The sequence below is a fragment of the Nothobranchius furzeri genome, chromosome 12, assembly GCF_043380555.1.
Source record: "Nothobranchius furzeri strain GRZ-AD chromosome 12, NfurGRZ-RIMD1, whole genome shotgun sequence".
Lineage (NCBI taxonomy): Eukaryota > Metazoa > Chordata > Actinopteri > Cyprinodontiformes > Nothobranchiidae > Nothobranchius > Nothobranchius furzeri.
This window is the reverse complement of record NC_091752.1, coordinates 22,411,645-22,434,212: the sequence shown is the minus strand read 5'-3', so window position 1 is coordinate 22,434,212 and position 22,568 is coordinate 22,411,645. Positions and strand designations below refer to the sequence as shown.

Sequence of the window (22,568 nt, the reverse complement as noted above, 5' to 3'; positions counted from 1 at the left end):
GAGTCGAGATGAGTGAGTTCATGAGTGTTAAGTGACAGTGTGACGTAGATCTGTCAGGCTTTTCTACTCATAGAGTTTCACCGTCTATTTTCTATCAGAAGCTAATGCAGGATATAGGTGTAGGAGACTATCTTCATGTTCAGCTTGCATTAAAAACTCAGAGTGACTGATTATAATCAGAAATAAGATTTTAAATAATGTTTTTTCAGGGATTCAACACTTTAAAGAGAACCTCACCCCCAAATCACATTTTTTTGCTGATAAACTATATAAACGAGTGTCTAGTTGTGCTGTAGACACATGTAGTCAATAATATGGCACTTTAGTGCATCCTAGTGAAATTTAAATATTGCGCCTAAAACTGTCTTCAGGTAAAAACTCTCATCAGCATCGAACGGATATAGCGCTTGTTTAGGACACTCAAAGACGCTTGCATGCACTCTCGCATTCACACACTGTAAGTGACGGTAAGCTACTTTGCAGCCACCCTGGGGCGGTCTGGCAGAGGAGAGGCTGCCATTTGGCGCCGTCGGCCCCTCTGACCAACACAGGCAAATTGGGTGAAGTGTCTTGCCCAAGGACACAACAGCAAAACACCTCTGGCGGGAGCTGGAATCAAACCCATGACCCTCCAATCATGAGGCAACCCGCTCTACCTCCTGAGCTACTGCTGCCCCTCTGCATTACATTTGAATTTAAATCTGCCATCGCTATTGGTTAAGAAGTAATCTATGATGTTAGCTGGTACCATTTGATGTCACAATGCCGTTGTGAACTTGTGTGTGTGTATTTGTTAGTGGCTCCGCCCTCTCAATCCATTAGTCAACAGCGTTTGTTGAATTTTTCAAACAGGAAGTGGGAGTGGAGTTAGACTCTGGTAGGGGGTGACTTGCTCTTTAACATAAAGTATTATACATCTTATAGAGGAAAAATCACAGGTTCGTCCTTCACACTATTTTAATTCTGCATTGACAAGAAAAAATATCTGAATTTTAAAAAGAGATTTTTGAACAGTCAGATAAAAGTACACAAATGGAAGCTGAGAGAATAAAAGAAGCCCATTTAGAATACCCTTACATTGCTTAAACAATCACATCTTGCGCCCATGAGGGAAAACATTTCCAAAATTGTTTGCACTGTTATATGACGAAAGCTGCTGCATTAAAAAGGAGATTCAGAGATTTTTAGACCTGTGTAAGAGGCTCCTGGAAAGTCTGTTCTACGGCTGCGTTTTCCTGTTCAGCTGGAAGGCACACCAGCAGGTAGAGACATTTCACTAATGCAGCAGGAAGTCCTGGATTTATGCAAGACAACACATCCTGCACACAAACAGCAATGTTGGGATTTCAGAATGTAACCAAGTTCTTGCTTTTCTTTTCTGGTCCAGACATCATTTTTGATAGTTGCTCACCAAAGGGCCAGATGTGAGAAACAAAAGCGAATTCAACAGCAGCCACCCCAAAGCTGAGTCCGTTTCCCAGCTTAAATCCTCATCCGGCCTCTTGAGGAACAGCACCACCTCCTCACGCGCCTTCTCTGAAAACGTTAAAGAAGTCTGGTGATGCTTGAGGCGCATTAGAAGGAAAGACTTATGTGTAAAACTGAAAGGCAGCAGGACTGATACAGTTTCTCCTTATTGCCTGACTAAAAATTAAACCTGAATCTTATTTATAAAAGCAGAACCATTTGATCTAGAAAGAAGGTTTGCACATGTTTCAATCTCAAGACCCATTTCCAGGGTTGATCATGAACCAGGTTCATTTACATGCACCCCCATTAACTCTCTTTTGTACCTATGTATAAATGAAATAACCAGACAGAACAAAAAAATATCATAAAACTTCAAACCAGGAATTAAAAATAAGATATTTTACAGTCTGTTGCTATCTGTTTTAACTGACAAATAAAAAATTACCCTACAAGTAAATATCTCACATGGAAGTGAACTCAAAGAAAAAGCAGAAGTAGGCAGAGGAGGTAGAAGGTCCCTCTGCCTTGAATTAACAGTATCTGCTGATCTGAGCACTAGTTAGTACCTGCGGGCCGTTCTGCCAGTCTGCTGTGGATATTATGGATGACAGAGTCAGCAGTGAGAGCTGCAAGCCCCTTTATATCTGCACTTTCAGGTCTGCCACCATCCTCACAAACCTGCAGTCAGAGGAGAGCGCATCATGCAGATGGACAGAAGAAAAAACATGTTGAGATGTTTGAGATAAATTGTGTGTTATCCTTTTTTATGCTAATTAGTTTATTCAAATGATTGTATGGCAGAACAAATCATGAAAATAAAGATTTATTTAGTCTGATTCATCTATTTAGGTTCATGGGATGGTGGTGGTAGAGGAGTTAGGTGCCTGTCTTGTAACCAGAGGGTTGTAGGATTGAGTCCCCCAGTCTGTTGCAGTTGTTGTGTCCTTGGGCAAGATGCTTACTGTAACTCACCTTGCCTGCTGGTGTTGGTTGGTGGGACCAGTGGCGCCTGTGTTCGGCAGCCCCAGGGCAGCTGTGGCTACAATGTAGCTCATTCCCACCAGTGAGTGAATGTGTGAAAGATGGGTTGTGGTGTAAAGCACCTTGGGGGGGGGGGGGGGGGGGGTGTTGTAGAACAAGAAAATGTGCTATACAAATACAGGCAATTTATTATTATTTATTTATTATTGGCTTTCTAAATTTTAAAAATAGCCTTTTTTTAATTTTCTAATTTCATTAATTGAAAAACACAGACAGACAGACAGACAGACAGACAGACAGATAGACAGATAGATAGATAGATAGATAGATAGATAGATAGATAGATAGATAGATAGATAGATAGATAGATAGATAGATAGATAGATAGATAGATAGATAGATAGATAGATAGATAGATAGATAGATAGATAGATAGATAGATAGATAGATAGATAGATAGATAGATAGATAGATAGATAGATAGATAGATAGATAGATAGATAGATAGATAGATAGATAGATAGATAGATAGATAGATAGATAGATAGATAGATAGATAGATAGATAGATAGATAGATAGATAGATAGATAGATAGATAGATAGATAGATAGATAGATGATAGATGATAGATAGATAGATAGATAGATAGATGTCATAATGATTTGACTGTTTAACAGTAAATGGCCTGTATTTTTAGAACACCTTCTTAGGGTGCTTCAACCCGTAAATGCTGGCTTTTACGTGACCTTCATCACCACCATCTCCTTATTCTGCCTTCGCCAGGATTCACTGATTTCCCTCTTTCCTATTCTCACTCTCTCTCTTTCTTTGCATTTTTTTATTACAATAGTCTATTTTTGCTTATTTTGAACATGGTTTGATCTTTTTTTAATCTTTTTTATATTTTAAATGACATATGTCAGACTCAAGGCCCGCGGGCCAGATGCGGCCCGCGGAGCATTTTTATGTGGCCCGCGAGATAAATATCAAAAATATATTAAAACTGGCCCGCTGGCCAATTTTACCGCAAAGACTTCAACTCCCATGATGCTTTGTGGCGTTAGCGCAGAGCCGACGCGCCCCCTCCTTTGTGTTTTTTCCAGCGCCTGCTGCAGGTGTCTGCAGCTCCGCTGTCTCGGACAAACTAAACACTCCTCTCACTCAGCGCCGAGTTCACTCAGCTGTTTTCTGACGCTGAAGCCCAGAAACGGAGATTCTAGCTGCTCAGTAATGTGTTCACGACTGAAAGAGAAAGTTTTCAAACTAACTTCCAGACAGAGCTGATATAACTCCAGCGAGCAGCGACACGCTCAAACCAGCACGGCTCTGTGGCTGCTGTCATGTTTCCTCCCCGACACACAACAACGTGGTCAAGCTGCTCAGACATGTTCATCAGCACAAACCTATATGAGCACCTGTTGTCATCTAATGTTGTCATTATTATGATGAAGATGAACAAAACAACAGGAGTCTCCTCCTCAGCTCAGATCAACCCCATGATGCAGGTATCTGGCTGGAACAGGTGAGCATCACAGTAAACCAGTGGAGCAAACTGAGCTTTAAATATTTAGGTTTTATGCTCTTTTTCTGCTCCAAAACATGAAAGTTAACAGGTGAGATGTTGCATTTTCATTTAAGATAAACTGATTTTTTTATTTTGTTGTTGGCCCGTGAGAAAAGATTTAACCTACAGTAAACAGGAAGTGGAAAGGCTGCAGATAGATAAATAGAATAGAAAATCCCTTTATTGTTCCTCAGTGGGGAAAGCTAGACGTCACAGCAGCGATGACACTTAATTCAGGAGAACAAAAGGAGAATAAAAAATAAGAAAAGTGAATAAACAAGAAAACATAAATCCTGAATAGATTTTAAAAATGCTGAATATACCACAAGTAATGAATACCACTGATGCCTTTTATTTAAAACTGACTTGCTCGTGTGTAATTTGGTTATTCCACATTCAGTGTTAATGCAGAAATAAGCTTGTTTCCAAATTTAAAGGTTCAAAATTCCATATATGTTAATAAAGAAAATGTGCAAATTTGCCGTCACTTTTTCAAAAAATATTAAGTTTGGCCATCGACTCCGTCCCAGAGTTTCATTTCGGCCCCGTGTGAGTTTGAGTTTGACACCCCTGTTTTAAATGTTTTGTTTTTGTGAAACGCCTCGTGATTTTTACCTTCAGAGGCGCTATAGAAAAGATTGTTTTCTTTCTTTCTTTCTTTTCTTTCTTTCTTTTCTTTCTTTCTTTCTTTCTTTCTTTCTTTCTTTCTTTCTTTCTTTCTTTCTTTAGGGGGCATCAGGCAGTCTTTCACACAATCACACACACATTCACATGCTGGTGATGATGAGCTACATTGTAGCCACAGCTACCCTGGGGCACACTGATAGAGGTGAGGCCTGCTGAACACTGGTGCCACCGGTCCCCCTGACCACCACCAGCAGGCAAGGTGGGTTAAGTGTCTTGCTCAAAGACACAACAGCAGAACTCTCTGGTCGGAGCCAGGATTGATGTAAAAGAAGTCAGAAAAATAAGCATCCAAAAAGGTTATCCTATATATTTGCTGCTCTAATTAATGGTTGCGAGACTTGTTTTTTCACCAAACACAGCCACAGAGGTGCAAACAGACCAAAGCCTGCTCCATCTGCTGCTTTAGGTCCGGTCAGCAGTGCTACTGCGTGTGCACGGCCCAATGTGCTACAGTGCATGAGAAAAGATTAGACTCTTTCCTAGAACTGTGATATAACGCAGACATATTTTTCCAGTCAATGAACCTGACGCTGTGAATTTGACGACATGCCCTTCTCCACATGATCGTTCGGTGTGAATTTGCTGATATATTTTACGTGTTCAGCACCAGGAACAGCCAATGGTGGAATCAGCTAAAGGCCAAGCATCTGACTACAGCCTCACTAAAATCTTCACTCATGTGGTTTTTTGTTGTCTGGAGGCATCCACTTAACCCTTTTTTAGTTCAGTATCAGTTAGAATCCTTGTGCATTCTTAATTGACCCTTGTGTGAGCTTTAGCTTTATGAAGGATTCCCATCGATTCAGATTTATTCAGTAATGTTTATGAAAATCTGAGGAAAATAACTAATCTTGATTATTAATGTGTTATATCCATTACCCTGTTGGTGCATACCTGTAAGTAAAGAGGCAGGACTTTTAACAGCGTCTCCTCTTCTTTGTCTGCAGGATCTGTCCCGGGGTCCCGGCTGTAGTACGTATAAATCCCTAGCTCCTGTAGTGCATCTCTGAGTCTTTGCAGTAGTTCAGGGTTCCCACAGTAGCCCTCCCCCTTCTCCGTCTTCAGCTCCACCGAGGCAGTCAGCTCCCCCGAAGCACTCAGCTCTCCCGTTTCCTTATTGATCCTCTCTCCCTTCATAGCTTGGTCCTGAAGGAAAAACAAAGAAAAAGACATCTTTAGAATTCTATTTTTAGAAATCATGAGATTTCTTCATCTTTGCAGTCATGATTATTCCTGTTTCGTTGGTCTGAATCACTTCCTTAAATAAAATGATCTCAAATTAAACTCTCCTGAACACATCGGCTGCACTGAAGAATAAAAGACAAGTCATTCTGAAGCTAAACTTAATGCTTAATTTTTAGGAATTAAAATGAACATTTAACCCTTCCACTGTCTTTATGGGTGACCCTGCGAGGAAAGCTGACCATTGAGCAGGGTTGATGGTTTATCCCTTGGGTCCATGTGGCAGGGGTGAGGTGGTGCTCACTCCTCTCCCCTGCCACATGGACCCAAGGGATAAACCATCAATCCTGCTCAATGGTCAGCTTTCCTCGCAGGGTCACACCCATTAGGACAGTGGGAGGGTTAAGGCAATTAAATCCCCCTTTTTTTTTTAAATCTATGACCTTTTTGGCCATTTCTAATGTGAATGTTCTCAATGGTCTCCATTGTGTTCTTTTTCTGGCTTAAACTTGCATCACTGCACAGATAGCAAAGCAGTTTGCAGAGTGATTTATTATCTTATCTATGCAAGATTTTGTTATTTAGAGGTTTCACGCAAAAAAAAGGTGCCAATGCATAATTTGATTTTCTCTAAATAAAATGTCTCCACTGTAAAGTACTACAAAGTTCGGAAAGTTCTGTGGAAATGTCACATGCATGGGAAACTTTTACACTTCTCAGTTTCACAAAGTCATGAGGTGCAGAGATAAGAGGTTCTGTTCTCCTTGCTAGTTTAAAATCAGAGTTTTTATCATCACATGGACATAAATTTGATCAACTTATACTTCCGTGCACAAAACTGTGACACATTTCTGGATTATTACAAAAAACACACACGGCCAGTAAACAAAGTGTAGCTTGTTTACTGTTGTTCTGCTGCGTCCTTACTAACAGTCGCATACTGTAAAGAGAAAAATCCCAGAAACAGCGTTTATCCTCCTGCCTGTTAAATAGAAGATTCTCCGGGTCTTACCTGCTCTTGTGGGAGAACCATTCGGGACTTTCCTGAGTCTATTGGAGTGTTGTCATCTGTGATTTGTTATTCCAGGTAAGTAATGGTCTGTGCTTGTTTCCATACTTTGAGTACAAAGACATGCAGAAGCCTGCTAAGGCATGACTAACACTGCATGCTGTGCAGACCCTTTCGTAAAAAACTGCCTACTCCCACTAATCCCCAACAAGTAGACTTTGAACAAGCAGAGCAACTCGAGTCAGCTGGTTCAGGTCATGTGCTTTCTCACTTCCTTAGAAAATGCAGAAATGAAAACTGTTGCCTAGCTGGTTGGATGGGGCCCTCCCAGAACGGCAAAAGCAACGTCTGTTCTTTATTTTTACAAAGTCATGTAGCATAGCAATGATATGAACCATATGATTGACCTGAGAAATACAAAAACCACTTCCCCATGTTGGTGTTAAATGACAGGATTAGATTTACCGGTGAGACCAACGAGCGACAGCTAATAATAACCTGGATGGCGTGTAGAAATGTGACTACAGGTCATGATCAACTGGCCTGAGATGGATCAGATCAGCAACATTCTTTGAAAAGATTCAGAGTATTAAAGGTTTCTCAATTGCCTAACGTTCCAAATAAAGTAAGTAACTGACCTTTGCGAGAATCAGAACACATTCCATCTGATTTACACAGGCTATATGAGGAAATCTCTCATAGTGACACATCATAATAGTGAAACATTAGATAGTGCAAGTTAACACTGCCATCTTGTGGAAATTAGTGATAGAACAAATGTAAATCATGAAAATGAATGGCTGAAGATAGAAAATAAAACTTACATTTCAGAAAGAGGTTCTGCAGTCAAACAGTTTCATTTATTAAATGTATGCAAATATTGACATAATTAAAACCTCTGACACAACTTATCATTGGAAATTGAGATGAAATTGAATAAGAGGGTTTGTAGCTGTTATGGTGGTTGCTCACTTATTTGAGAGACAAGAAACAATTTATAAAATTTGGAGAACACGAGTTATGATTTTTAACACATAGCCGTGATGAAAAACTACGATGTTACGTCAAAACATGTCCGGTCGGAAGGTTTCTACACCTGATTCGATCCTATTAATTTCAGCTAAGTAACGATCACTTTAGACTCAAATCGTGAATTAAATATCTAAAGATTTTTTAATAAAAATAAACTCCTGCATTTGAGCCGGGGGCACACATCCCAATAGCTAGAAATCTTTGTGAAAGGGGGACAGTTTTCGATGGGTAACGCATCAAAACGTAACGCCGGCAAAATAAACACACCGTGTTTAACTTTTATAAAATTCGTGTTTATTGGGTTTAAATATTACAATCGCCCTAATAAATTCAATTATGTATCACATAGATACATCTTCTTCCAGCACTCGCAGAGTACAGACGCTTCTGCTTTTGCTCCCTTATCTTTTTTTCCCAAGGCTCTTTGTCCTGTCTGCCCACAGAGCGCTTCTCTGCATTTCTTCTGAAAACCCCTATTTTTTAGAATGGATTTAATCAATTGGTCATTCAACGCAATTGACAAGATTTTTTCTACGATGAGAATGGAGGAGGGGGCTCCCACTTGCCCGCAAGGGACACACGCAGCGGGATATATGCTTGATTCCTGGAGGAAGTGGAAGATCGTATGCCTCTCTCAGTTGTCCATTGAGGATGTCGAAGATGTGTGGATATTTGGCCTGATGATCACTGGATTTCTTCTGACTGGAGTGGGAGGATATCTGGTTTTCTGGAAATTTGGGAAGACGGGAGCGATTAGAGGGCGACCCGCACCCACGGAAAGCACCGTCCGTGTGGAGACCTAACAGACTGGGACGTTACACGAGGTGAATCGTAAGCTGGACAATGTTCTAGCTGCGATACTGGTATTAGTGCGCAAAATGGATGTCATCTTGGAGAAGGTCACTGGACGGTGTGGAGATGTTTAAAACCTGAATTGGCTTCACTGGAGGACTTGAATGATCAGTTACAGACTTCAAGGCAGAGGAAAATTATCTCTGCTTGACCCAAACAAAGTCTTGTTATCCGAATCTGACGCCATGGCAGCCTTGTGAATGCCAACAACAAACCCCCACGAATGAATGCAGACAGATGCTGTGAAAACCCGACCTACCCCCCCCCCCCCCCCCCCCCCCCCGCCGCCTTCGGATTGGTGGACTTCAACCTGGCGAGGTCATCAACCTGCCAATGTGCTATGCGCTCCTCCCAAGATCTCCCTCCCACCTGTGGCTACAGTGGCTGAGCACCATAGGGCTGCTCTCGCTGGGGAAACAGGATCCCAGCCCCCCCATATGCCCCGCCTAGGCTATCTGCATGTTATTCAGGTTGAGACCACAATCGATATTTTATGTGGTTCTACAAAACCAATAACGACTTTACGACAGCCCAATTGTTGTGTAAATCGCTGTGTTTGTGGGTGTTTTTGTATCTATTAGCTGTCTAGCTTGGCTTAGAGATGACGAGGCTACGGTGGGTGCACTGTTTAGCAAAACAAAGTTGACTTTACCTCAGTGGGAGTCGCTCGTTTTATTTTAAAGGGACTTTACGGAGTTTTGAATTTTTATGCTCGCGATTGCCCCCTCAGGCCAAAAGCGTAACGGCAGCTTCAATAGTAGGCTCGTGCACGAGGCACGCATGCTGTACGTGCACACTCCCTAATTAAAATAAATAACAGCTGAGACAGTCGTGTGTGTGTGTGGGGGGGGGGGGGCAGAGGACAGGAGAACGTGCAGCTAATTAATTAAATAATTTGGTTCTGTACCTTTCTCTTCAGCACAGCCGACAAAGGTTTAAGATGGGTCAGTCCTCCTGCATGCTTAGATCATTCCCTTCCCTTGCTTGAAAAATTGTTCCAAAATGAAAGTTGAACCCACATCTTATTTATCTGTGAATTCAATGCTGTTCGGCAAGTCTCAAATCAAAATTTGGGCATCTTACTGTAAAAAAATATACCATTAATGTAAAAATGAAACTCTCAATAAACTATGTTCACATCCAAGATTCCGACGTCTTACTAGGTGAGCTAAAGCACCAGTGACATCCTTTGTATCTGTAACATTTATATCCTTGATAACACCTGAAACAATGTTCACAGAACAGTTCGGAGCGAAAATGGCAATTTTTTTTTTGCTAATTTGCAGGAAAATTAATTAGTAATTAGTAAATTAATGCTAAATTGCCTGTGATTTTTAAGCATCTTGGTTTGTTACACAAAACTTATAATGGGATATATTAAAACAGGATATTTCTGGATTTATTTTTGCAGAAATACATCTTTAAAATCAGCTGACATTTTGAGAGAGATGGCGCTTGCGCACGGTCACGCTGCGAGCTGCTCGTCCTCTTTACGCACTGATGCCTTGCATTTTATCGGTTTTTATTGGCGTTTTATTGGCTTTTATGCACTTTTCTTGTCGCTGATCCCTTTTTTGAATGGTGTGGATCCTCTGCTGACATATGATCGAGCTGCGCTGCTGAGGCTTCGTCCTTCCGTTGATGTAGCGGGCAGCGCGCGCTGGGAACCGGGCTGTGCGAGCTATGAACCTCACGGACGATGCTGCTGGTTGAACTGCCCGCGTGCTCTCTCCACCCAAGCCGTGATGTGTCGGCCCTCTGTCCGCCCCAGCTCGAGAAGGAAGCATCGGAGAAGACGAGGAAAGAGAGGTAGCCGGCGCGTGAGACGTCGGCCTGGATCCCTGAACAAGCGGCTGGCCCGATCCGGCCCAGCTTCTGACCCGATGGTTCCGAGATGTCTCCTGGATTACTCGGCGCCCTGCCCATGGAACTCGGCCGGCTCTGATGGTGTATCGGCACCGCGCCACGGCCGATCGGCTCGAAGATCACGCCAGACTGGGGTTTGCTGGGAGAATCTGCGCTCGGTTATGGGCACAGAGTTAGAGGGGACTGGGTCCGTGCGCGATCTCTGTGCTGCAGCCCCGCTGCAGACCCGGTTTGGTTTGGTCAATGCCAGGTCTGTGCTGAACAAAACTTTTATTCTTCGTGACTTTTTTATTCAGCATGACCTGGGTTTTCTCAGCATCTGTGAGTCCTGGATCCCGTTTGGCGACACAAGTTCCCTACTCGAGCTCATACCACCTGGCTGCTCGTGTTTTAATATCCCCAGGTCACGGGGCAGAGGTGGAGGGCTGGTTGTTGTTTTTTAATCCAGCTTTCCTTGTAAACAGCTTACACCCACCATGTCATTTTCTTCCTTTGAACTGTGCTTATTTGAACTGTGCATCTCCCCCCGCCTGCTCGTTGTGCTGATTTATCGGCCTCCAAAGACTGACTCTAACTTCCTCAATGATTTCTGTGATCTTGTGGCAGACTGCATCCTAAAATATGATTATGTCCTATTTTTTGGTGATTTTAACATCCATATCTGCTGTCCTGATAATGTGCTTGCTAAAGTTTTTTTTTATTTGCTAGAGTCATTCAATCTAACTCAATGGGTATCATCCCCAACTCATGCCAGGGGTCACACCCTGGACCTGGTTATCTCTTATGGTCTACCCATCATGAACATTGTGACTTTGCCTCCTGTGTTCTCTGACCACTCTCCAATACTCTGTGATGTTACGTTGCCATGTCCTGTCCCTGTGTGTGAAGCTCCAGCTACTAGGTTCAGAGCCCTGGATGCAGAAACTATTTCAAAGTTTGTGGACTGTATGTCTGTAAGGTTAGAGACCTTTAACCCAGATCCATCTAACGTTGATCACTATTCACAACACTTTGATGTGCTTTGTAATCAGGTCCTGGACGTGGTTGCCCCTCTCAAGCTTTGCAAGTCTCGGCCTAGGAGGGAGCCGTGGCTCTCTGATGTCACACGGGCTTGTAGGCGGGCGTGTAGATCCTCTGAGAGAAAGTGGAAAAAGGATGGCCTACAGGTCTCGCGTGAGTTGTTCAGAGCATCTCTGGTTGCTTATCAGGATGCAGTGAGGGCCGCCAGAATTGCCTATTTTGCAGACATCATTGAGACTAACTCCAATAATCCTAAGATTCTCTTCAAAACGCTAAACTCAGTTCTGGTGTATCAGGAGCCTAACTCCATGTCTCCTACAGCTGCTGGAAACTCTGAAGCTTTTCACAAATTCTTTGTTGATAAAGTATCAGGCATTAGAGCAGCTATTTCTGGTAACTCTATTGACCCTGTTCCAGTTCCTCCATCACCACCCACCCTGAGCTCCCTCAATACTGTTTCATACTCTGAGCTGAATAAGCTAGTTGCGAGGCAGAAGCCATCTGGCTCTCCACTTGATGTTCTACCGCCTCTTCTCTGGAAGGCTGCCTTTCCGTGCCTTGGCCCTTCACTTGGTCAGATTATCAATGGGAGCCTCAGCACAGGTGTGGTCCCAGCTGCTTTGAAAGCAGCAGTTATTCGGCCGACCCTGAAGAAACCTGGTGCTGATGTCTCTGTGATCGAGAATTACAGGCCTATCTCTACCCTGCCCTTTACATCTAAACTGCTTGAGAAAGTCGTTTATCAGCAGCTGGTCTCACATTTAGCTGACTCTGATCTGTTTGAGGTTTTCCAATCAGGGTTCAGGTCTGGCCATAGCACAGAGTCTGCTCTACTGAGGGTCCTAAATGACATCTATCTATCACTAGATCAGGGAACATCTGTGCTGCTTCTGTTATTAGACCTGACAGCAGCCTTCGACACAGTTGACCACGCGATTCTACTTGATCGCTTGGAACGATGGGTTGGGATCAAAGGGTCAGCTCTGGATTGGTTTAGATCGTATCTCCAAAACAGGACATTCTGTGTTAAACTGGGTGATGTTTTTTCTTCTTGGGAGGGGCTCCGGTGGGGGGTCCCGCAGGGGTCGATCCTTGGTCCACTTTTGTTTGCCATTTATCTGCTACCTCTGGGGTCAATCTTTCGTAAACATGGCCTATCATTCCATCTGTATGCTGACGATTGCCAGATTTACTCTCCATTGTGTCAGGAGAAAGGTCACTCTATTCAGCCCTTTGTCTCCTGTGTTAATGAGGTGAAGTCTTGGCTAATGTCCAACTATCTACATCTGAATGAGGGAAAGACAGAGCTCATTGTTTTTCACCCCAACAGCAGGAATGTGGATCGTTATGCTGATCTTGGCCCTCTTTCTCCATACTCAAAACCAGTTGTTACCAGTTTGGGGGTGAAACTTGATGTGGGACTTAAATTTGATGCTCACATCAATTCTGTGATCCGGTCCAGTTTCTTTCACCTGAGACGCCTTGCTAAAATCAAGCATATGCTGTGGAGAGCCCACCTGGAGCGGGTACTGCATGCCTTTGTAATTTCTCGGCTTGACTACTGCAACTCTCTCTACGCAGGGTTGTGTCAGTCAACATTGCGTCGCCTACAGGTTGTGCAGAACAGCGCTGCCAGGTTCCTGACTGGGACCAGGAAACGGGACCACATCAGTCCAGTTCCGGCCTCCCTGCACTGGCTTCCGATTTCCTATTGCTCACAATTCAAAATACTCGTCTTTGTTTATCATTTCTTCCAGGGTGGTGCTCCCCCCTATCTGGCCACACTCCTGAACAAACATTCCCCATCACGTGCTCTGCGCTCCTCTGACCAAGGCCTGCTCGCTGTCCCTCGGTCTAGGTGTCGTACCCGTGGGGACCGGGCTTTCTCAGTCCTAGCACCGTTACTCTGGAACCAGTTGCCACCCTCAGTTAGGCTGTCCCCTTCTCTGCCAGTCTTAAAGAATCACCTAAAAACACACCTCCTCCGCTTGGCGTTTCCAGAACATGTTTGATTTTGGCCCTCTATTATGTTGAATCCATTCCACAGTTTTCATTGGTACACTCAATCCATCCACTCAATCCAATTGTGTTTCACACATTTGTATTTTACCGGAATGTTTCATCTATCTTGTTATTTCCATTTTGTATTTTGTTATTTGAATTTCTTTTATTGTTGATTTATTCAGTATAATTACTTACAACTGTACCATGTTCAGCGCTTTGGGCTTCCTGACAGGGTTGCGGAAGGCGCTTTATAAATAAAGCTTTGATTGATTGATTGATTGATCTTTATTAATAGTGAAGCTCGAGGGTCAACATGCCTGACTTTTGTGCAGCCTACGGATGCTCGAATCGCCGCTGTGACAAATCGAGACAAAGTGGGATCACCATTCCTCCGTAACTGTTGCAAAGAAAACCTATACTTGTACATTTTTCAGTCTAATTGTTTTTATGTAAATAAAATAATTTGAACCAGCTGTTCCATTGCTGCTGCTACCTTCTATACATTGTTTGTTTGGTTTTACGAATGTTAAAAATCTTCACAAGATCAATCCATTATCCATCTATCTTATTTATTACTGTAATCCATATTATGCATTAACCTAATCTATCTTTTGATTATTTCCAAACTTTTTTAGAAAGCATTTCCAAAGAGCTTATAATTAATGAATGAAAGTCAATGAATAAGAAAACAAAAGTTAAGAAATAGTGAAAATAGAAAATAAGTTGCTGGGTGAAATTTTATTGCTGGTGGGCTGGTTCTGGCTGACGTGATTTGGGTCTTGGTTGTCTTATTTGTTGGGGTGCATATATATATATATATATATAGAGAGAGAGAGAGAGAGAGAGAGAGAGAGAGAGAGAGAGAGAGAGAGAGAGAGAGAGAGAGAGAGAGAGAGAGAGAGAGAGAGAGAGAGAGAGAGAGAGAGAGAGCTAATAGGCTATGTATACTTAAAGTTACAGTAGCTTACAATTGAATGTGTTATCTATGAAAGATTAAATGCCTTGTGGAGTGAAATAACAGGATTTTCTGGGCCAAACCCATGCTATTTCATAGACACATCTCTGGCGTTTATAACAAATCAAACCTTTTGAAAATAGAGCAAGTTGGAATTGTTTAAATAGTACAAGCACCATACACCCCAATGTCAGGAAAGGGGGCAGCTGTCTGAGGTAAGATGGCCGCCACGTTCCTACTTCGCATCCCATTGGCGAACAGCGGAGGCGAGGCAAACAACCATGACGAGCAAAAAAAATAAAAAATAATAAAAAAAATCACGTGATTTGTTCATGTGACTTTTTGCAGCCAATAAGCAGTCAAGGGCGTGACCTGCTTCCATCAGTTTAGCAAAATCAAATATTTCCTTTTCCTTAATCGAAAGATGACCACCCTCCTTTGTTTATATCACGAAACTGTTGCGTCTCATTCGCGGACCTGACTGCTGCGGTTCTAACGTTTTCTTTTGAAGGAAACACGAGAGGACAGTGCAGGCATTATAATGAATCTGATGCCTGTCTGCTCCGTTAGTGGAGGAGACATATTTGATTGTATACAAAGAGGAGATGTTGAACAGTGCACACTTTTCGTGCAAAATGATACAGCAATCCTAAAACACAAAGGTAAGATAGAATAAACAGCATCTTGAACTCCAAACTAGCATTTTTTTATTATCGTTATTATTATTATTGATGTGGCCTGCTTTCAAAACTTCAAGCAATTACTTCTTTCCATGTTTCTGTCAAAAGTTTTAAACCTTGTTTGCGTTTCCTGATTTTTATTTTTCAGAATAATCAGTTTATTCTGATGCCACGTGAATTATACAGTATAAACCACAAAAGTGGGAAAATAGCTGTTTGTTCCTTTCAGACCTGATGAATGTCCAGTTATGTGATTTTTGTCACCGCGCCAACAAGAAACCCAAGATTGCTCAGGCTTCTCTGTTTAATGATCTGGCACCAGTCTGGTGATGGTCAGCACAAAGTTATACTGAGCTGTTAAATTGTGTTGGTTTGTTACAGAAACCTTGGTTCCATTTAAAGTTCAGCATCTTCAACCGTACCTGTTATATGTGCATGTCTTCATTCAGGCTGGGGTGGTTTCAGCCCGCTCCATTATGCTGCCCTCCATGGGAACCGCACCCTTGTAGACTTCTTCCTCAGCAGAGGAGCAGACCCTAACCTGACATGTGATGCAGGACAAACAGCTTTTCATTTTGCCTGCAGGTGAGCAAAAGCTGATCTTAGATTCAGGACCAACGTGTTTTAGATGCTTCTTGGCTCCAAGACACCTTATTTGAACGAATGGGAGATCAGCAGGCTTTTGCAGGATTTGAGGACCTGCTGAAGTCAGGTGCGTTAGATCAAGGGAACAACTCAAACATGTTGGACTGTGGCCCTTAAGGACTGAAGTTTGAGATCCCTGATTCTTAAGGTGACACTGTGATGAGCTTTTCAAATTTGTTTGTCTTATAGGCAAGGAAACATCTGCATCATACACGAAATGATGCAATATGGAGCAGATTTGGGCCTCAAAGACTTGCAGGGGAAAACATCCATGCATCATGCAGTTACTGGAGGCAGCATGTAAGTGGATGAAAAGGTGAATTGGTGTGTTTTTATGGAGGAGAGTTGTAATGCATGTAGTAATTTTGGTCATCTTTTCAAAGAATTGCCGTGCACTATTTGTGGGAGACAGGAATGTTTCGATTCTCAGATACGGACATGCACAAGGTGACGCCTCTTCACCTGGCTGCATCCACTGGCAACATAGACATGGTGCGATATTTGCTCAGGGACCAGGTATGATGCAGATCTTCGCTCTTTCATTTTGCAGCTCCATAAACATGTCACCATAAAGTTTAGGAATATCAAAACTGTTTAAAATCGGTTCATAATAAAATCATATTAGAAGGGCTCACTGTTATTGAATCAACATAAAATTTTAAGTATCATTTTTATTTGGTTTCATAAAAATATATATTTTCATCTTGGTAATCCAGTATATGTCCATTCTCATAAATTTGATTTAAAAAAAAGTGCTCGTTATGTCTTGGAAATGAAGAAAAAGTAAAATTTCAAGAGTTCTGACAATCTATTCGTCACTGAATATTTATTTGATCTGCAGCGATGTGCTGTGGATGCTGTTGACCAGCAGGGGGAAACATCGCTTCACATTGCAGCAGAGAGAGGTGGAGTGGAGGTGTGCTGGACTCTTCTACAGAAGGCTGGCTGCAGAATGCTTCAACAGAAAAACTACAGTGGCTTCACTCCTCTGGATCTCAGCAAACAGGGAAAAACATTCAGGTAAACTTGCCGCATCTTTAGCTGCTTCTCGAATGTCAGCAACTGAACACTTTTAGTGGTCCAGTATGCAGTGGCGTGCCCAGGCTCTCTAAGATGGGGTAGCCCAGGTGGGGCACCAGTTTATGCAGGGGTGGCACCAATAGCTATGCTTTTTTTTTTTTTTTTTTTTTTTTTTTTTTTGGGCAGGGGGATAAATCCTCTCACAAAATCATTTATTCTTTTGCATTCTAGTGAATTAGTGAGCTCCACATTGTGTGACCATTTTTTTCTCTCACCTACTCTTCCAACTCCTAGCAGTTTTGAGGTGGTTAGTTAGCCACTTCTTGGTTCATCACCACAATCCACTGCAGTGGAGTGGGACTGGGACTCTAATTACTATTTAAGGCAATATGAAAAAATATAAATAATAATGATAATATTGAAATGTTTTCTAAGTCCTGCTAGAAACCAATGTTAAAGGTGCTTGCAATATAAAGTCAATATTAAAGGAACTCAGTGGAGGGGGGCACCTGGGGTGGTTAATCAGATTCCAAGGGTGGCATGTGCTACTCCCAGGCCACTCCCTGGACACGCCACTGCTAGTTTGTTTCATTTTTCTCCTCCCGGAGTATGATACCGTTTTACACTGTGATGTTTTTGTTTTGTTTTTTCTAGACATCAGCAACTTACCAAACTACTGAGTCGGTACATTAATGAGCCAATACATCACAAGGCCAGAGAATCTTATGGTAGATATTTGTGTTTATTATTTATTATACATTTAAAGAAAAAACAAGATGTTATTGAACTGTAATAGCAAAATTGGAACACACTTTGTGTTTTTTCTCCTCAGTTCTATATTACTGGACGCTGTGTTTTCCATCTCTGGGTGGAGCAGCCATCCTGCTGATTGCTGCCATGTTGGGAGATTATGGGGGGCTAAGCTGTGCTTTTCTCTTCCCTTGGCTGGCCAGGAGTATTTTCTCACAGTACCACCGCATGACCACATATCAAAGGTTGGACTAAACCTCAAAGAGCAGGTTCACTGAAACATCGATTTTACTTATTTTCAAATATGATCGATCACTCTGAATTTCACATGCAGGCTGAATGTAAAAAAGGGTCTTCTGCCCTTATTTCCTGCGCTAACTGGCGATAGAAAAAAGACGGGGAAACGCTTGGGTCAGAAGAAGCCACACAGATCTACGTAGCACTGAAGACTAGCATTCACGGACTCGCCCATCTCGGCACAAGATCGCAGAAGGCTGTGTGGGTTTTTGCAGCCAGCAGAGAGCAGAGCGTGACTTGGCTAGTAGAAGCTAACTGTTAGCAATAGCAACTTCACAACATAAGCTTGTGTTATTTGTGGTGATAAAACATCGACGTTGCAGAACGAATGAAGGCATTTGTAGAGTCACATTGCTGTTAGCCAATCAGAGGAGAGATGCTTGGATATCAAGAAAAATAATGAGTAAGAATCCTGCTGTTTTCTGTCAGAATGTGACCCTCCCACACTCATCTTCCAGCTAACTTCTACTTCCTGTAACAGGAGCGCCAGAGCCATGGATGTAATTTTGGGGGAGACGGGGGGACATGTCCCCCCCCCCCACACACACTTTTTTACAAAGTCAAGTTTTGTCTCCTGCACTTTTTACCGTCCAAAACCAATATTAGGCTATGTTGAGCGCTAGACAAGCGGAAGACAACCGTTTGTGTTGAGGCCCGTTTCCCATTAGTCCCATTAGAAAATACTGTAAAGACCCCCCCCCCCCCCCCCCCCCCCCGCAATGCTGGTTGTGCCCTCCCCCCACTTTTAAAGTCAGAACTACGTCCATGGCCAGAGCTTTTTTCCAAAGAAAACGACTCATGAGGCGTTCATTTTTGCTACAGACCACAGCAGAGTCATAGTTTATGATAACTAAGATAACATTCACTGTTGTTGTTTGTTTTTTTTCTCCAGTTTACCCAACCCCATCTATTTAGGAACGCTCCTAGCTGGTTTTCTCCATTCCTTCCTCTGCCTCTATGGAAAAATGATGCCTAATATCCTTATAATGAGTGACATAATAACATTTCATGCAGTGAAATACATTTATTTTCCAAAATTGTGTTTGCCAACATGAGTTCTCCTTCACTTTGAGAAAGCGTGTTGCCCAACAGCGCATTGGCCCAGGTGTCACTGGTCCACTTCTCCTTACTGCTCAGTCTGTTCTATAAGGTTCTGACTCAGGACCCTGGCACGTTGGAGCGAGCAGACGCAGATTCTCGATTCTCCTGTATTGGTGACTTAGTGGAGAACAACCAGAATCCTAATAAGTTCTGTCCATACTGTGAGGTAAAATGTTTTCATAGGCTCTGATAACTTTTCTGTCTGCATGCTTCATTTAAAGGCTTATTAAAAAGTTCTTGTTTTTGTAGTTGTTTCAGCCGGACTTCACTAAACACTGCAAGCTGTGTGACGTGTGCATCAAAGACTACGACCACCACTGCCTTTTTCTCAACCGCTGCATCGGCCAAGGAAACCACAGACTCTTCCTTATCTTCATCGTCTCCATGGCAATTGCCCACCTTCTATTTGTTGCCATGGGGACGAGTTACCTGTTCAAAAAGATGTTAACTAACAGTCCCAGCTTGCCTTTGTGGCGCACGTTTTTGGGTGAGGAGTTCTGGGTTGTGGCTATGATGATTATGAATGCACTGACACTCCTTTGGGAGGTGTGGCTTTTGACAGAACAGTTTGATGCTGTCGCCACGGGAACCACCACTTATTTCAGACAGTGTGAGAGCTCAGTGCGGCAGAGGTCGTTAGGTCAACGCTGTGGGGTTGTAGCGGCGTTTGTCCTGGAGGGACGGAGATCAGTGAGCAGCAGACAAATCAGAGAGGACAAATCTACTGTAGACGTTTAGAACAGCGGTTCTGACATCTTTTACATCCAAATCAACTTTTCATTTTAGAATAATTTATGTCTGCAAAGAAAATTGGTACGAACTCTGTTTTTTTTATTCACTAACTGATGCCATGTAACATCTGGAACATAAATGCAACATTTTGTTATATTTTAGGATTACATTTAAACGTGAAGTTGGTCAGACTGCATGGTGGTACAGCTGGTAGCACTGTTGCCTCACAGCAAGAAGGTTGCTGGTTTGAATCCTGCCTTAGCTGCCTTATGATGCAGAGTTTGCATGTTCTCCCTTTTCATGCGTGGGTCTTCTTCAGGAACTCCAGCTTCCTTCCACAGACTAAAAATATGCACATTAGGTTGATTGAAGACTAAATAGTCCCTGGGATATGTGAGTGAATGGTTGCTTGTCTACATGTGGCTCTGTGATGGACTGGCGACCTGTCCAGGGTGTGTCCCCCACTTCTCACCCGATGACCACCGGATATAGACACCAGCTCCCCGTTACCCTTGTGAGGAGGTGGTTTAGATAATGAATGGATAAAGTTTGTCATAAAGGAGGATTTTTAGCAGATTTGATAAAAGTCGTTTTCTGGGGGTCTTCTGCTAAATGTTTTGGAGGCCAAATCAGTATAGTTTTATAATTCCATCGTCGTTTTAAGAAGATTTTATCTTTAGGTCAAATCATGGTGTGATCTTGCATTTCTGGAAAGAAGGAGTATCGCCCACAGCCTTTTGTGTTAGCGTTTTAAACTAAGATTGTTTCATACTGAGGAGTGATCGCCGCTTTGGTTTTGAAGACATTCTGTTAGCGATTAGAACACATATGCTCTCAGATACAACCACATCAAATTTCAGCTCAGTATATGTAAAACTGACAGATTTGAAGCCATTGTTTGATGTAAATTCTAGGGGTTGGACTTCATCGAGTTAATTACAATTAATTCATTAGAAAAAATAACTTGTTTGCGCCCGCCCCGAACCCCACCCACCACCCCCACCTCCCAATTGGGGTCCGGAAAAGTTTAGCATCACAATTTATGCCCTAAACCTATATATGAATAAATATAATCAAGCTACATCTCTAACAAAACAGCAGAGCCTGAACTACAAGACCACATAAACCTTTTAGCATGTGTGCTCCAAACACAACTAAAACTACAATTAAACGAATAATGACTAATTGCTCTTCATGAAGAAAATAAAGAAAATAAACTTAATTGTTTACCGTTATGTTTTCTAGATGCTAGAAAGCAGGCAGGCAGTAACTTTATATACAAGCATGCACACAGCATTTATCTTGTAACCCTCAGCAGAACGTCCCCTGAACTCTACACTACACCTTTATATTAGCAGTGCTCTGCTGCCACCTAGTGTTCAGGTCTGTACACAACATTTACAAAAAGTAGGATTTCCAGCAGATTTGATAAAAGTCGTTTTCTGGATTTACACATCCCAACAAATCCCAAAATGGTTAAAGTGTTAACGTGACCTGTATTTGTATAGCGCCTTCTTAGGGTTCAAAAACCCCCCAAGGTGCTTCACAACACAGTCATTCACCCTATCATACATTCACATGCTGGTGGGGATGAGCTACGATGCAGCCACTGCTGCCCTGGGGCACACTGACAGAGGCGAGGCCTGCCATACACAGGTGCCACTGGTCCCTCCAACTACCAGCAGGCAAGGCAGGCTAAGTGTCTTGCCCAAAGACACAACAGCAGCATTCTCTGTTCGGAGCCGAGCTCAAACCTGCAAACTTCTGATTACTGGACAACCCGCTCCACGTCCTGTGCTGCTGAGTTCTCTTTATAGTGAGACCAAAGTAATCAATAGACCTTGTGGTTATAGAAATATAGTCATTAATGTGTGAGTATGCCATGTGCCTCACTAATGTAATTTAAAAAAATGTATTGCTTGGGTAAAAATTCTCTTGAACGATCAAAATGTGACCAGTCAAGATTAATTAATTACAAAGCCTCTAATCAGATTAGATTAGTTTTTCCAATCGAGTCCTGCCCCAAGTAAATTCAGTTGACTGTGGGGGTCATGTTGAACGTGGTTGACTCCCAAAAATGGTCAGTACTAGATGTAGGTGAAGTGTTTACTCTGTCAAAATGAAATAAATTAGGTCCTGTGGTTCATTAGCATTTGCTTAACTCACACACGCAAACATTTTTCTCCAAAGGTGGGCAGGAACTGTAACGTACCAGGTAGTGAGTTATACAACGATGTTCCAACCCAAATCTGTATCACCAACTTGCGACATGACACTTTCCCTGACCTCGTTAAGGAGACATGCTCTTCCTGTTTCTTTTAATTACACACTTTCATTTTCTGCACGTCTCACTGAACCTTATTTTTAGGTTATAGATGATGTTCCCACACCAATCAGGCAGCTGTGTCTGCACTGTGAACGCTACATCCTATGATCATTTACTGTCTGCTAAGTTGCCTGTTGTATGTAAACTGATGGAGGTGTAGAACTGTGAGTCAGTGCCTCTACTGTATTTCTTGCTGTATGCCTGAGTTTTTTAATATTTACACATTTTTATGCCTAAAATGTGTTTAATCTGCAATTAATTTTGAGTTCAGGAATATGCTTTTTATTTTATTGAACCCTTACCTCACTTTAAAGCATTTTTTGTGCTGGCACGTGTATTTTTGTGAATAACTGGCTATGTTAATGCAATTTATTTAATTTTTGGGGAGGATGTG

At 42.3% G+C, this 22,568-nt stretch overlaps 2 protein-coding genes across 9 annotated transcripts in view; one reads left to right on the top strand and one right to left on the bottom strand.

Annotated features, from left to right (window-relative positions):
- wdfy4 (WDFY family member 4) overlaps positions 1 to 7,651 on the bottom strand; it is a 51,920-nt gene extending 44,269 nt beyond the window's left edge. For 6 of the 8 annotated variants that reach the window (XM_015944257.3, XM_015944262.3, XM_015944261.3 and 3 more), the window contains exons 1-5: positions 7,533 to 7,651; positions 5,598 to 5,849; positions 2,037 to 2,148; positions 1,412 to 1,536; positions 1,191 to 1,319 (exon numbers count right to left, since the gene is read on the bottom strand). In XM_015944257.3, coding sequence (XP_015799743.3) covers positions 1,191 to 1,319; positions 1,412 to 1,536; positions 2,037 to 2,148; positions 5,598 to 5,849; positions 7,533 to 7,607 — 693 coding nt within the window. In that variant the 5' untranslated portion in view covers positions 7,608 to 7,651. Of the gene's footprint in view, positions 1 to 1,190; positions 1,320 to 1,411; positions 1,537 to 2,036; positions 2,149 to 5,597; positions 5,850 to 6,897; positions 7,061 to 7,532 lie in introns of those variants that run through there. The other 2 variants (XM_015944263.3, XM_070542433.1) reach the window with 2 other exon arrangements.
- Positions 7,652 to 14,973: 7,322 nt separating this feature from the next.
- Positions 14,974 to 20,654, top strand: si:ch211-223a10.1 (uncharacterized). The gene is made up of 10 exons (XM_070541955.1): positions 14,974 to 15,285; positions 15,753 to 15,888; positions 16,138 to 16,248; positions 16,332 to 16,464; positions 16,790 to 16,968; positions 17,623 to 17,696; positions 17,801 to 17,963; positions 18,908 to 19,005; positions 19,089 to 19,282; positions 19,366 to 20,654. Exons 1-10 carry the CDS (start codon positions 15,165 to 15,167, stop codon positions 19,852 to 19,854), a joined length of 1,698 nt encoding a protein of 565 aa, XP_070398056.1. The 5' UTR covers positions 14,974 to 15,164; the 3' UTR covers positions 19,855 to 20,654.
- Positions 20,655 to 22,568: the final 1,914 nt, after the last annotated feature.

Excerpts from the sequence above, each read along its gene's own strand:
- si:ch211-223a10.1 (XM_070541955.1), top strand. The coding sequence starts at position 15,165 with ATGAATCTGATGCCTGTCTGCTCCGTTAGTGGAGGAGACATATTTGAT. Across the intron at positions 16,465-16,789 it reads GATATTTGCTCAGGGACCAG|CGATGTGCTGTGGATGCTGT; the intron begins GTATGATGCAGA and ends TTTGATCTGCAG. Across the intron at positions 17,697-17,800 it reads CAAGGCCAGAGAATCTTATG|TTCTATATTACTGGACGCTG; the intron begins GTAGATATTTGT and ends TTTTCTCCTCAG.